At 37.0% G+C, this 16,187-nt stretch overlaps 1 protein-coding gene across 1 annotated transcript; it reads left to right on the forward strand.

The window, feature by feature from the left end:
* The first annotated feature begins 6,325 nt into the window (after nt 1-6,325).
* LOC143884475 (protein NSP-INTERACTING KINASE 3-like) lies at nt 6,326-15,428 on the forward strand. Its single transcript, XM_077388077.1, has 11 exons — nt 6,326-6,974; nt 8,009-8,141; nt 8,274-8,345; nt 8,597-8,740; nt 9,260-9,331; nt 9,452-9,511; nt 9,606-9,697; nt 9,831-9,980; nt 11,646-11,987; nt 12,750-13,141; nt 14,861-15,428. The coding sequence occupies exons 1-11, from the start codon at nt 6,860-6,862 to the stop codon at nt 15,176-15,178; spliced, it is 1,890 nt and encodes a 629-aa protein (XP_077244192.1). The 5' UTR covers nt 6,326-6,859; the 3' UTR covers nt 15,179-15,428.
* The last annotated feature ends 759 nt before the right edge of the window (nt 15,429-16,187 follow it).

Below are 16,187 nucleotides of genomic sequence, written 5' to 3' on the forward strand. Positions count from 1 at the left end.
TGTGGTCTATAGTCTGAAGATGAACGTGAGATGTGCGTAAGAACTATTTATTGTACAAATATTGACAAGAAGTTGATTTAAAATTATATATATATATATATATATATATATATATATATATATATATATATATATATATATATGGTCTTAGGAAGTGGATGCTAAACTTGTTTCTAAAATAGCAAGTGGAGTTGTTGGTTGATGCTATTCTGTTTATGTTATTTTGTCACGGAAATTGCTATTTGTAAACAAAGTGAAGTCCGATTGGATGATGGAGAGATCTCAATAGATGTTTATGAGATTAAAAAAATCTTGATATTTGCTTGGCTTTTTTTCTCTAACGATTTTTTTTTCATTATTTTTATCATTAAAAATGATATTTAAAAACATTGGCAATCTTCTGAAAAAATCTTGAACAATATTCATACAACAATTGTGTAGGTTTCTCTTGGAATCACATATATGAATTAACAATTGTATGCTCTCTTTATTAGTGTTCTCTAATATAGATTATGGCTTTTTAAGGTGACAGATTGCTAGATGACATGATGGAATAAAAGTTATTGTTGAAGATGTGAAAACATTTAGACCAGATGCTTCAATCATTCCTATCCCCTCGGAGTTCTAAAAAATCCAACTCCATAAAGTTTGAGCTAAGACTTCCTTGATGGAAAGCAGCAATCGTGGATCGTGCAACATGAATCATGCAATTGGAGCTGAGAACAACAAAAGTGCATTGCACTTTGACAAGGTTTTATAGCCTAATTTGGGGTTGCTTGCAGCCATGGGGTTTTAAATTTCAACCGAAATCTGAAATTTTGGAGCGAAATTTTGGCCGAAATTTAATATTGAATAAAATATTGGTTTCGATTTTTGCACCAGATTTTGACCGAAATTTTAAAATTTCAAGGTCCGAAACCGGTGCCGAAACCGAAATTTTAAACCTTGGTTGCAGCCACATCTTATGAATGTAGTTATCTCCTTCACGTTTACATGCCTACTAGCGGGGGAACATGGAAGTACCTTAGTCGCACTTTTACTAGTCTTATAGAAAATGACAAAAATATCATAATCTCATTAAAAAAAAACCAAAACAGCCATGTATTATCTACTTTCTAAATACACATCTACCTGTCAAATGGTGCTACATCTCTCTCTCTCTCTCTCTCTCTCTCTCATATTGGCTAGTAGAATTTTAAAATACAAAGATAGCAGTGGCATTCGGGACCACACAAGCTCCTCCATTTTTACATCAATTTTAAACGTTGTCTTCACTTCTTCCAACAATATACCGAGTGCATTAAGGAAGCTTTATAGTATGAATGCACTCTCTTTTTTAATAATGGGAGCCCACAACATTAATATGGTATCATGCATCGTCACATCATCATACACGCAAAACCAACACCGATAAAAAAACTAAACAACACAACACGGGTCGAGAGAATTTATGTTTTCCTTCGAATCTCGCTTTATTAATGCCCGAGAACTCTATGTTTTCCCCACACTTTGAAAGCTCCCGAGAGAGAGAGAGAGAGATGGCATCTTTAGATTGGAGATGAGAAACGTGTGGTCCTTTTTGGATTGAACAGTTGTATGCTTTTTTCTACCTTCATTTCCCCCAAAGCGACAAAAATACCTTTGGGATAGAGAGTAGATGCAGGCGTTTATATTCTACTAGCATTATTGGCCCATACCGTGTATGTGTTAATGGCACTAACCCCTCAAAATATGAGGCGTAAAATGGTGGGCCCTACCCTATCAAAACATGGTGTGAAATGATGGGCCCATCTGTGCATCACTTAGACCCGCCCATATGTGTAAACTGGTGGGGCCTGCCTTATGCATGGGTTTGTGCAGAGGTGTCCCCCCCCCCCACCTATCCCAAAAAAAATAAAAGATAAAAATAAATGAATTCACTGAGGGGCAAATATAAGTGTAAAAACCGAATATTTAGGGTAAAAATATTTCCCTGAAATAAACGAATGGTAAAGCATTAGGTGTAAATTGTGGGTCCTAGCCATACCATGCATGGGTGTAATATGACGGGCCTCACCTTATCAAAACAAACGTGTGTTGTAAAATGATGGGCCCCACCCACGGCGCGTATGAGGTGTAAAAACGATCCACATTAGAAAAGACTCCGGTAAATTTTACGTAAGAAATGGTTTTTCAATAAAAAAATTTTGAAAAGAAAACTAATGACAAAGGAAAGAAACTTGGGAGAAATTATATGATGGCCGCCCTTTACATATAAAGGGCGGAGAGTGTTATAAAGGTAAAAGTCAAAACAGAGAGTTTGACCTGGATCAAAAATCAAGGGAGAGGGTTTTTTCTCCCTTTCTCTGCCTTTGTTGCATATAAAAACTCGGAAACTTGGTTTAGAATATATTATAGATGGGATTTGCTAGCCTCCACAGCAAAAGGTATTTCATGGATGGTCTATTGCATGTAAGAGCAGCCACACAGGCTCACTTTTCACTTTTCAGCAGATGTTATCTTCATTCATGAGGTGGCTGCTCTAACGTGCAAAGCCATCCGCGAAATGCCTTCTGCCATGGATCATCTAGCAAATCCTATTACAGATGGATAGATAGATAATATTAGGAAAGTACATTCAGTTATTGGAAAAAGGAAATAAAAATGAAATGGGAAAGGTTAAATTGTGGAACTGTCCATGTCTTTTATTGGATAATGATTTAGACATTTGAAGAGTGAATCTTAAATTACTAGTGGGTGTTCACGGTCCGATCATGATTGTGTTCATGGTCCGATCATGCACTTATAGAAGTGACCCAAAGGGTCTTCGTCACATGTGCAACGGGTATACCCCATGCTTAAATAAATGGCTAGCCAAACCCTAGAAAACAAATTTCAAGGAATTTTTTTTCTGAGAAATTCTTTTCCCTAGAGCCAAACAGAGCCCAGTTCTCCTAACTATTCTCTCTCTGGCTTCTCCAAGAAAGGTCACATACTCACATGCGACGTCATTGTTGAAAATTTAGTGGGTCTGAATTCTGAAAGTCCAAATCCGTTTTCCAGAAAAAAAACTTAAACCGGGGTTTAGGACCTCAGGTGGCAGGTTAATTCCTCTGAAAAGACAGGCCGTTCATATAGGCACTACCATGTTTTATTAATTGACAAACTTAGATTGTCTTTTTTTTTTAATTGGCTTCTGCCAGTTTTTTGGAAACTGTAATAACCTTTGACAGATATTTAAAACGAAAAGACAATATGATTTTGTGCAATTATTGAACATCAGTAGTAACCAAAAGATATTAAAAAAATATTATAATATTTGGTTGCCAACCCCCGTTTCTTCCTGGGAGAGCCGAGAGGGATGGGTGACGTAGACACTAGACAGTAAAAAAGTAGTTAAAAATTATGATTTGCCCATGTGAAAAGCAGCCCCAAGTGGGTCTGCTGAAGGAAGGACTAGACTCAGTTTTGAAAGTTCAGAAAGTGTTTGTGATTAATTATGAAATAAACTTTGATTTAGTGTTTGTGCCTAATTATGACATAAAACAAGGAAAATGATTATACTCGTCCCCTTTTCTTACCCGGCCCACTCCCTCGTATCATCAGACCGGGGACCTCAAGGTTGAGAAATAAAGCCACACAACCAATCCCTACCCCTCTGTAGTTTAAAAGGAGTAGTCATAAATTCACTTGATGTTGGTGGCCCAGTGAAGAAAAGGAGGCATGTATATTACTTCCCCTATAACAGAGCATATAATTAAAAATATTCAGAAGGGTCCTTATGCTACTCTCATAATTTTAGCTTTATGAAGTAAATCTTAAATAAGGGAAGTGATATATTCGTCCCCTTTTCTCCCTGGGCCAGCTCCCTCTAGTGTATTTATGACTACCCTTTTACACTACCAGCGAGTGGCTCAAGGAAGAAAAAGGGGCGAATACATTATTTCCTTTTAAATAAACTTGTGTCCATTTTCCTATTTTGTTTTCCATGTTATTTTTAAGGAAAGATGCATTGGGCTAATCAACTTTCCTTTTGTTTTGGAAGTACTAACCTAATTTTGTCATAAACCTCCCTCCCTTTAATAATAATTGTTAATGCAAAATAGATAAGAGGACCAAAACATAAACCTCCATTTAATTATGTGTTAATGCAAAATAGATACCATGACCAAAATACTTGTGAGGCTACATCCTCTTTCTTGTCCAATTTCTTACTTGTCATTTTCTAGCTCATGACAAGGTTATGTTATTTGGTCTCACACTAATCACTTGATCCTGACCCTCCATAATAAGGGACCTTTTAGATCAGATTCCATAGCCACTGATCAAGGGTTAGGATCATTCATCCTAAGGGGACGAGGCACTGTATATGGTAGTAAAAAAGTTAGAACTGACACTAAAAACAGGGAAGTGGGTTTGAGTCGAGCAGTCCCTTTCTTTTCAATGACTGTTTTACATATCCAAAGCTTAAGTACGAAACCAATTACTAAACTTTCTCAACTCAACTCAACTCAACTCAGCTAAGCTTTTGTCCAAAACTGGTTGGGGTCAGCTAATGAATCCTTTAAAAAAGTTTCATGAAGAAGGTGAAAGGATCTATCCGGCTCAAACTGACTAAGTCTAATCCTGACACTAGTTGGGCTCATCTACATGGATCATTTTCTTCCATTCTATCCTATATAAGGTCATGTTCTCTGTTATATTCTTAGCCGTCAAGTCTTTTCTCACTGTTCCTACCCTAGTTGTTTTCAACTTGCCCCTACCTTTTTTAGCTCCATCAACTTGGCACGAGTCACTTCTTCTCACTGGAGCATCCAAGGACCTACATTGGATATGCCCAAACCTAGGGGTGGCCAGAACCGAACCAGAACCGAAGAACCGAACCGGAACCGAACTGTAAAAAAATATTTTTTGTCCGGTTCGGTTCCACTGATGAAGAATCAAACTTATTCGGTTCGGTTCCGGGTCTAATGTTCTCGGTTCGGTTCCGGAACCGAAGAACCGAACTTTGAATATACATATATATATATATATATATATATATATAATATTTTTATATTTCTATTATACATATACTTAATAATATAAATTACTTATAATATTAATAAGTAATAGTTAATACTATTCTTATAATAAGAAAGTAACTTATATTATAACTTTAATTAAAAGTTTTTATAAATTATAATTAATAATTAATAATTAGCCATTAGAACCGAAGAACCGGACCGGACCGAACCGATTATGTTCGGTCCGGTTCGGTTCGGTTCGGTTCGGTCCTACTGTGTACTACGGTTCGGTTCGGTTCTTACGGTTCATGGAACCGAGAACCGAAAAAAAAGGAACCGAGAACCGAACCGGTTGGCCACCTCTACCCAAACCATCTTAAGTGGTGCTCTCTCATCTTCTCATAAATTGGTACCACCCCTACCTTTTTACAGATGTCTTCATTTTTAATTCAATCTACCCTTGTGTGGCCGCACATCCATCTAAGCATCTGCATCTCCACTACACTCATCTTATGCACATGCTGCTTCTTGGTGGCTCAACATTTGAGCCGTACAACATGGCTGGCATTTTAAACTTTATGCTTCTTGGTGGCCCAACATTCTGAACCAATTACTAAACTTTATGATTTCAAAATTAAAAAAGGGTTGCACAAGATGAGCTTGTCTTTTCTTTCATGTTTAAATAAAGAAAGGCTACTAATATTGACACTATCATGTTTTAATAATTGCACAAGATGAGCTTGTCTTTTCTGTTTTAAAGGTTTTTTATAGCTTTTACTGAATTGTAATAACCTTTAAAATTTTACAGCTGTTTAAACTATAAAAGACAAGATGAGTCGGTGCAAGTATCAAATATGTTGAACAGCACCCTAAAGAAAAAATGTTCTCTATCCACCAAACAAAAGGAGGGTAAACATAAGTTACTAACATCCACACTACCCTATTTTGATAATGGCCCTAATCACTTCATTTTACACTTGTCCGATTGGCTACTGAAAGCTTTTTAAGAACTGTAATAGCTTTTGACAGCAGGTTAGAAAAGTATAAAATGAAGTGATTAGTGGCATTATCAAAATATGTTAGTAAGGATATCATTCCTCTGAATATAATGTCATTTAAAAACGAAAATAAACATTCCCATTCTTTCCAACAAGAATATGTAGAAATTAAAAAAATAGAGAATTCAAAGATTAATAATACCCAAGGGAGTAAACAAAGAGATCCATGTGGGACCCAAAGACCCATTTTTTAGAATCCAAAGACATACCCTGCCCAAAAAAGAAATCTTTTCTCTTTCCAGCTTTTATATGTCTGTTTATTCAAACTTTCAAAAAGCCAAAAGCCAAAAGCCAACAAAGCCTGCGACAAGAAAGCACGTGATCTGCAAAGAAATTTACCTGCCTTTTTTTCACATCCTCTTGTTCTTTCTGATCATCCCCACATCTTTCAGTCCAATCACTCAAACACAGAGATCGAAAAAGAAAAAAAATTCTACCTCTTCTTGAAAAATTTGATTCCTTTTCTTCCTCTCTATCTGTATCCGTGTCTTTTTGGCATTTTGTACTGGCCTCTTTGCTTGTTTGGTTGTATGTTCTCTTCACATATTGCTTTTTCAGTAGCTACTTTTGCTGCTGAAATGGTGGTTTTGGGGTGAGAATTTCACGTGGAGAGATTTCCTTTTTGGGATATGGTGGTTTTCTTATCTGGGTTTTAAGTCTTTATTACTTTGGTAGAGGTATTTGTTCTCTTGTGTTTTTTTTTGTTGATACGGTGGTTTTGTGGAGGAAGTTTCATTTGGAAATGGTTTCCTTTCTGGGTATGGTGGGTTTAGCATTTGGGTTTTGAGTGTGAAGAGAAAGTGAGAGTTTTTTGGAATGAAAGAGAGGATGGGAAGAAGGGATTTCCTTTTTTGGGTAGTGGTTTTGATGGGTTTTGCATGGCTGGAGAGCTTCTCTGCAACCCTTTCTCCTTCTGGTATAAACTATGAAGGTCAGTAGATCTTGGGTTCCTTTGCCTCTCTCTCTCTCTCTGCCTACTTTCTATTTTTCTATATTGAAAGCCAAATCATTATGCAAAGTTCTTTAATTAGACGAGTTAGTGATTTTGTTCATACTCTATGGTGAAAATTGAAGATGAGTTTCTTGCTTCCTTTTGGGTTTGTTGATTTGATAAGATTTTTATTTATTTTTTCATTCATTTTGTTGTATGCATTTGTTCTTTTTTCTCTTTTACTAGTTGCTTTGATTATCTGAGAGAATTTTTCTATATGATGTAAAACTATTTTGTGTGATCAAATCATAAGCATCTGATTCAAGAAATCAAACACAAGAAGAGGTCGAGCTTAAATACCTCTTATCCTAATGGGAATAACAACCATAAGTGTGAGAGCATGGACTTATCCCATATTAATATCAACTCAGAAAGGAAACCCTAGAGTCTACCCATTAAGTACTTATGTTCCTCAAATAAGCAGACTAACCTTATTGGGCTTACATCGGGCCCACACATATTGTTAGCCCATTACCATACCCTTTCCAACATGAACACACGCGGCTAAGGTATTCCTGGCTCAAAGCCTCATTGATCATTAACCGTCTATGAGCCGATCTAGATTACTCTTTACTATAGTCAAACATTCCCTACAATCTGGTTTTTATAAAAGCCGTTTTTATAAAAGCCAAAGCATGTGCTACGCAAGTACATTAAATGTCTTACATATGACCCTTCTACTACTTTTTGTTCTTGTTTGTGTTCATTTGATGATGAACTATTGATGCTTACTCTTGCACAGGTATCCCTATTTAAATATCATATTTAATTGGTATGAAATTTCCAATTCCTAGCTTCTTCGTTTGATGGTCAGAGTGTTTTATTTCAATTGATATTTCTGCTCCCTTTAGTTGAGGCTTGTGGACATGCAGAATATCCTAATGATCGGGTTTTTGTTCTTCAATTCTCAAATTCAAATTTCTTATTGATTCGATCACAAATTACTAATTGTTCTCTCTTTCTCTCATTTGCAGTCGTAGCTTTGATGGCCATAAAAAATGATCTGAATGACCCAAATAATCTATTGGAGAACTGGGATATCAATTCAGTAGATCCCTGTGGCTGGAGGATGGTTACCTGCTCTGCTGATGGCTATGTGTCTGCTCTGTAAGACTCTAATCCTCTCTCCCCTCTAACCTTTTGCAATAGACTACAATTAAGAAAGAACACACCCAGCATTATCCAATCATTTTATGTTTTAAACTTGTCATGTTGTTTCTTCTTCGTTTATATTATCAGAGGGCTGCCTAGTCAGAGCTTGTCTGGGACCTTATCTCCAGGGATTGGAAACCTCAGTAATCTGCAATCTGTGTGAGTTGAAACAGCTTCATCTTTCTTTTGAATTGAATTTTTAGCATACTGATATTGAGCATTGTGATTGAATTCAAATCTCGTGATATAACAAATGTATAAAGAATCCTCTTTGCTTTTCCTTTGACTGAAAGTCTTCAACCTGCATTTTTATTCATTGCATGAATTCAAAGATTATAGAATCATTTTTTGGCATTAAACTTAAAAGGTTATAGAATCATAGATTTAATATGCATCGTTTTCTCGTACAGTTTGCTGCAGAACAATGCCATTACGGGTCCTATTCCCGCTGACATTGGAAAGCTTGGCAAGCTCCAAACACTCGATCTCTCGAACAATCATTTCGGTGGTGGAATACCTAGTTCGTTGGGGAAATTGAAGAATCTGAACTATCTGTAAGATTGAAGAATTTATATGTTTGGATTTCCATAACCAGAATCTGATCTGAACTGAATTTCTTTAAGGGCCCGTTTGGATACCTCAGATTTTGTATTTGGATTTGGAATTGAGTTTTCATTACAAAATGAATAGATCTGCCAGCTCATGTTGAGGGAGACAGAGAGGGAAGGAGGTAATTCCTGCTGCAGGGGAGAGGTTGAGGAGCCAATTTCTTATTTCCACAGCTTGTTTGGAAATCTGATTTTTTTTCACTGCCAGTCGCTGAATTGAAAATTCAAGGATTTGATTGGGATCCAAATGTCAACGCAAAAAGGGCTGTAAATGTGAGAATTCCAAATCAAAATCTCCTCGGCATCCAAACGGGCCCTAAGCCAATTTCCCTGTAAACTTGGTCTCTGTCAAATGCTTGGCAATTGAATGGAGCAATTCTTGTTGATGTGCATGGGAGTTTTCATTGATTTTAATGTTCAATGAAGCTAACTGGTCCCTTCTGTTTTTGCTTATGGACAAGTTAGGCGATTGAATAACAACAGTCTTATTGGACCCTGCCCCGATTCTCTGTCCAGCATCAAAGGTCTCACTCTTGTGTATGTCTCTATTTCTTTATCTCTTCTTTGATTCTAGTTCTGTCATTGAACCTGTGAATTTATTTGTTCTGTCCGATGGTCAATAAGCTTTTGAAGTTTCTAAGCCTAAATTACTTGCAGAGATCTCTCTTTCAATAATCTGAGTGGATCCTTGCCGAAAATATCTGCTAGAACTTTCAAGTAAGCAGATCCTTTCTTTTTACCATATGTGTGGTACTATTTTTAACTGCTACTTGGTTATTGAAATTTTTTTCCCCCTTTCCCTTTTTTCTAGCATTCTTGGAAATCCTTTAATTTGTGGGCCAAGTTCAGAAACCAACTGTTCAGCAGTATCCTCAGAGTTGCATTCGTTCCCACCAGATGCAGGTGTTCTTTCACATATGAAATGTTCGCATAATCTCAGAGTTTATGTTTTCCATCTATAATCAATATTCCGAACCAGCTGGATATTTTCCTTGCATGGCCAATCTAAGCTATATATCCATCTTCTATTTCTCAGGTCGGTCGCAATCTGGTGGACCAAGGAGCCACAGGGTGGCTATTGCAGTTGGTGCAATCCTTTGTTCTGTTTTTGTGCTTATTGTCATTGTTGGGTTGCTTCTTTGGTGGCGGCACAGACACCATCCACAGATTTTCTTTGATGTCAATGGTTGGTTTTGTTTTGCTTCAACCCACATTTTTCTTTGGTTTATTAGATTACTTGCCATTTTGGTGGATGTGATTCTCTGTTTTTGTGCGTATTGTCTTCTACTCTTTTTACTGTATACAACCACACAGTCCCACACTAGTGATTAGTTCCTTTAATATTCACATGTACCATAGATGTGTTTGTGACTAGGACCTCTAATAATTAATGTTCGATTAACTTATAACCTCTAATAATAAGTTATTTCTGAGGAGCCAACTTAGTTCCAGGTTTTATAACTAATAATCTCTTTTATTTTCTAGCTAAAATTCACATGTATCATAGGATGATATATGTATGTACGCATGTGTGTGTGTGTGTGTATAAACATGGGACTTGCTAGCCAATTTCTCAGGAAGCCACTTCTCAGCCGTCTTTTGCAAGTGATGACATCCATGTCTGCTGAATTAAATGAATAAGCCAAAGTCTGCTAAAAAGTCATCATGTGTGGCTGCCATCACACGTAAAAGATGGCTGAGAAGTGGCTTCCTGAGAATTTGCTTAGCAAAATCCCTATAAACATATATGCATATACATAGGCAACTCATATTCGTACTACCTTGTTTTGATAATACCCAATTATCACCTTGTCTTTTGATAACTGGGAATTGTAATAGCCTTTGACAGCTGGTTAAAATATAAAAGACAAGGTGAGTTCACCCAATTATCAAAACAAGGTAGTGCGAATATCAGTAGCCTATATATATATATATATATATATATATATATATATATACTTCCAACGGTGCCAATGGTATAAGAGGATCAAAGTAATCATAAGGAGAACTCTATGAAGGTGCTCCTTATCATCTTTTGATGACAGAAAATAGAGAAGGCCAGATCTACGTGCCCCTTCCATTGAATTCTTTCTTCTTTTTTTTCTTTTTTTTTTAATGTTTCCATTTTTTCGAAATTCTTTAACAATGGGGTAAAAAAGCCAGGTCCTTTTCAGGGAGAACCAAAAGGTAATTCGGTTTCTAGTCCTAGACAGTTAAAAGGCTATTTTCTTTTCTTTTCTTTTCCATTTGTTTTTCATTGGATCTCTATGATGAGATTTTAGTTTAGATCTCTGCCTTAAAATTCTGCAAAAAAAGTAGTCACTTATTGGTATCAGTGTGGGAACTGCCATAATAGTCTTTGCTATTTGTTACCCACTTATTTGGTAATTGGCGTGGGAACTGCCATAATAATCTGTGGTGACTTATTTGGTAATCGGTGTGGGAACTGCCATAATAATCTGTGGTGACTTATTTGGTAATCGGTGTGGGAACTGCCAAAAGTAGTCACACACGGCGTGGCTCTTAATCACCTATTTTCTTATGTACTAGTAATCATTTATCTTTGTTATTTGTTCAGTATCTTCTGTTGAGTGGCCATTATCTTTGCAGGCACTCTGCATTGGTCTACATCCCTACAATATTATCATTACATTGCTTCTCGAGTGGCTCATTTGTTATCCACATGAAAAATGACTCACTAATGGCATTTTATCCAACAGAAAAACTAGATTTAGGACCTGAGTAAGCTATGATTATTTGCCTGTTAAGTGGTAGAAAATCACCATTGTACATGTACATTTGTGCATGGACATGTCTATTCCTGCTTATGTAACTCAATTGTGTTTGGCAGATCAATATGATACGGAGGTATGCTTGGGTCATTTGAAGAGGTATTCTTTTAAGGAGCTCCGTACAGCTACCGATCATTTCAATTCAAAAAATATCTTAGGGATGGGGGGATTTGGAATTGTGTACAAGGGATGCTTGCAAGATGGTACACTTGTGGCTGTAAAAAGATTGAAAGATTATAATGAGATTCGTGGCGAACTTCAATTCCAAACGGAAGTTGAGTTGATAAGTTTGGCCGTTCACCGAAATCTCCTTCGGTTATGTGGATTTTGCACGTCAGAGAATGAGCGGCTCCTTGTCTACCCTTATATGCCAAATGGGAGTGTTGCTTCTCGATTAAGAGGTGAGTAGACTTGGCCGTTAGTACTATATTGTAACATGACAACTAAAACTGGGCGCCTTGAATCTTTTGAACAAATTACATTTAGGAAAAAGATAGATTTTCTCTTTGTTTTTCTCAAAACTTATCTAGATGGATTCTGATTTATTTTCTCGCAAAAGTTTCAACTTGGCTGGATGTACCCAAGTTGCACCACTAATTTTGTTGGAAGATATTTTACTAGGATGTAACTTCTGTGGCTTTTATAATAGATATTGATAAAAAATTAATCATTTTTTCTAAATGTGGTCTATGATCCATTGCAACAGAGCTTTGTTAAATAAAAATAAGCCCTTCATTTTTTTTGCGGAAGGCTGAGATTGCAATTCAAAATGAGTCTTATCTAATGTCATCCATTGAAACATTTTCATTTTTTGTGTGACCAACTTCATCGCAATGGAGTTTAGATCTCATTTTTATAGGGATTTTCCCCTGTTACTAGACTGCTTGCTTTAGTACTGTGGTCATTTTCATGCATTCTAAATAACAGAAAATGCTTTCTCAAATCAGTTAAAGCACTGACTTGCTTTTCTAGTTGTGGGGCAGTGGGACCATCCCTAACACCCTGACAAGTCATAGGAGGTCCGACAGCCTACAACCACCACAGCATTTCTTCTATCAATGAAGATCTTTATTCCAGTTTTTATTTTTATTTTTAATTTATAAAACATAAGAATGGTTTAGTTTCCTTCAAATATGTTTGTACTTTCCTTGTCTGTCTAGCAGATCATATTCATGGGAAGCCAGCTTTAGATTGGTCACGGCGAAAGAGAATAGCATTAGGGACGGCGAGGGGATTATTGTATTTGCACGAACAATGTGACCCTAAAATAATTCATCGTGACGTAAAAGCTGCCAACATTCTTCTTGATGAAGAGTTTGAAGCAGTTGTGGGAGATTTCGGGCTGGCAAGGCTCTTGGATCACCATGACTCTCACGTGACCACGGCCGTGCGGGGCACTGTTGGGCATATAGCTCCAGAATACTTATCAACAGGCCAATCTTCAGAAAAGACAGATGTGTTTGGCTATGGTATCTTACTCCTTGAGTTAATCACCGGTCAGAAGGCATTAGATTTTGGACGGGCAGCGAACCAGAAGGGTGTAATGCTCGATTGGGTAAGCTTTGTTCTCTCTCCTTTTATTCTTATTTGCAGGAACCATAGAAATCATCAAATATCCTGGACTTTTCTGATATGAAAAACATGTGGCTTATTGTGAAGCAACTGGGTATTGGGTCAGGTACCCTGTACAGTCTGCATCATCTAAGCTTTCCCTGTCCTTAATCGTGATTGATATATTGGATGAATAACTGTCCCTGTGTCTGATCTGGTCTTTAAGCACTGTTTGAAAACACCCCGAGTCATTCATGGACTAGCGAGAGTCAACTTGGTTTTACACATTTTTTTTTAAAACTTGATTTTACCTTGGCCGGGTTCTATTGCAAAGAAGTTTTCCCCTAGTAAGTCGATCAGAAACTCCTTTGACTTGCCATAGTTAATGAAAATTTGACAATGTCAATCATTTATTTAAATTTGACCGTCAATCATTTATATCCCCAACCTGTTTACCTAGGTCGAGTTTTTGTTCTAGTATGAGTGTTTGAACACTAGTGTTAGCTCTTATCCCTGTAGAAATTTATGACCACAATAATGCACCCGTTTTTAAAGTGATGGTCATACTATCTCTGGTATTGGAAACACATGAAAGTGGTCTATATTGAGAGCGCATTCTCGCTTCTTTTCCCTTAATTTGGAGATGTCTTTAAGACAGAAGGCAAGTTCATGGATTTTTGCATGGTAGCATTAGTGCAATCTAGGTATAAAACTATTCCTAATGACATACTGACTTGTCTTTCTGTTAAGACACAGAGCATGGTTTTCCTATTAGTTGCAGACTTGTTATTTCATCTAAGTAGTTAGAAAATTACATTCAGCACTATATGTTGCTCATTTGTGATACAATTTGTTTGCTTTCCAATGGAAGGGATAGAGATTATTCGAGTCATGTGTGTGATTTATTTGGGCTTTGGAATCTCCATGTTGGACCTGAGTGATTGGAGGAGTGCAGATCTCATCATGAGGGTGTGCCAAGTGACTGCATAACATAGTAACTCTTAAATAAGTCCATCCCATCACTGTTTAAGAACCCCTTAAGTCGATCATCAACACGCCTGAGTTGACACGCTTTACTCAGTTTCAGTTGGATTTTACCACCCACAAAGTCAATCAAAACTCCGTTGGCTCGCATCAGTTAGTGGAAAATTTAGCACGTGAATCATTGTCTTACCGAATCGAGTCCTTTTTACCTCGACAATATTTTATCCGAGTTAAACACTCCCATTTCATAGTGTACTCGTTTCCCTTAAAGAGATTTTGGTCAATTTCCTGGTCATTTACTGATGCACTCTCACAATCACAAAAGATCACCTACCTCCTGATTGATTGACAAAACCTCCCTTGATTTTCAGTGATGCTCGAGTGTATTTACATTTACACCATTCCATAGGGGGCACTAACTTTGCTTCAACTGTTCTCAGCAGTTGCTACGATAGGAAGATTGCAATTTTAGTCACCACCTATTTTGTCTTCAGTCAATTCATGATCTTATTTTTTGTAGTAGCTGCATGGATATAGAGAACTCTGCCTCAACCCAATGTGTCGCACAACAAATTCCTTAGCTTTCTATACTGTATTCCAAAATAACTAGTCCGTCTGCATTGCTGCATTCACAAACGTTTAATCCTTAGCCCCTTTGATACAAAGGAAAAATACAAAAGCACTTTGATTGCATTTGCAATAAATCTGCATGCACCATTTTTACTTTGCTTTTTTGCAGGTGAAGAAGCTTCATCAAGAGAATAAGCTAAATCTCATGGTGGATAAAGATATAAAGAACAATTTTGACAGAGTTGAGTTAGAAGAGATTGTTAAGGTTGCTTTACTATGTACGCAGTTCCACCCTTCTCTCCGCCCAAAAATGTCAGAGGTGGTGAGAATGTTGGAAGGTGATGGCCTTAACGAAAAATGGGAGGCCTCACAGAAGATTGAGACACCACGATCCCGATCCTATGAGAACCCACCTCCAAGATACATGGACTTTATAGAGGAATCTTCGATAGTTTGCGAAGCAATTGAGCTTTCTGGGCCAAGATGACATGAATCTCTATGGGTTTTGTATCTGTAAGTTTGCAAGGTTAGAAATGGAAGTACATTTTTCAGATGGAATTTTTGTGTTCTAGGTTGATGCATGTATTTATCTGTACAAAAGCAGAAAAAAAAAAAAAAGGCCTGAAAAGTCATGATTGATTCTGTTATTGTAAAATATTACTTGGGCTGATTGAGTTTCTATTATAAAATGTGGAAATTTATTGTATAAAAATCAGTGACAAGTGCTCTCTCTCGCTGATGCAATTGTTATGCATGGACAATCAGTCACGTTTTTTATTAGTATTGAAAAACAAGGACCATGACTAGAATTCGGATAAAATGAGTCAACTCAGGCAGGTCAACGAGTCTTTTAATTGAGAGGGCTGTGTCAAATGAACTTTCAGTTAAGTTTTTTTTTTTAAAGTAATGTCAGTTTAATGAGATGAATAATAATAAAATCATGTAACCATTAGATTATTAGATCAGGTATTAGATCCAATGGCCTACCCCATTGTTATATTATCACCAGCAGTTGGTAGCTCAAAACTTGGGCAGAGAACTTGCCAAGGAGAAACCCAGTCGAACCGTGTGTTAAGTTTAGACGTTTAGTGACCTTTTAAACAGTGTATTTTACACATGCATAATCTGTTGGACTGTTCATTCGTTGGGGCTTTTTATGGAAGGGTCATCTGATCTTTGGCAGGACTCTATAGACTGTATATCCCAGAAAATCCCGAGTGTCCATCTACGATAGTGTCCAGGCTTTGGTCATCACGAGCAAAGAATGCAGTGCAGATAGATGATAGTCCCAAATTAACTTCATAAAATATGGGCCAGTTTTGGGTTCGTCAAGTATAAGATCTGTTCTGTGGCAGTTCACATAGAAAACCCAAGACAATCTTAGTCCGTCCATCTAGTTGATCCACTGTATAATCAAACCTCCAACCTCATAAGAAATAGAGAATGCTACCGAGGTACATGTCATTTTGTGCCATGATATAGTATTACACCAGACC

Source organism: Tasmannia lanceolata, unplaced genomic scaffold (genome assembly GCF_043159265.1).
Source record: "Tasmannia lanceolata isolate RefF3 unplaced genomic scaffold, GAP_Taslan_0.1 ptg000008l, whole genome shotgun sequence".
NCBI lineage: Eukaryota > Viridiplantae > Streptophyta > Magnoliopsida > Canellales > Winteraceae > Tasmannia > Tasmannia lanceolata.

What these genes read in the sequence shown, in the direction of transcription:
- LOC143884475 (XM_077388077.1), top strand. Translation starts at nt 6,860, where the DNA reads ATGAAAGAGAGGATGGGAAGAAGGGATTTCCTTTTTTGGGTAGTGGTT. An exon ending in ATCAAAGGTCTCACTCTTGT is followed by an intron (nt 9,332 to 9,451) that starts GTATGTCTCTAT and finishes AATTACTTGCAG; the next exon opens with AGATCTCTCTTTCAATAATC. An exon ending in TGTTGCTTCTCGATTAAGAG is followed by an intron (nt 11,988 to 12,749) that starts GTGAGTAGACTT and finishes TCTGTCTAGCAG; the next exon opens with ATCATATTCATGGGAAGCCA.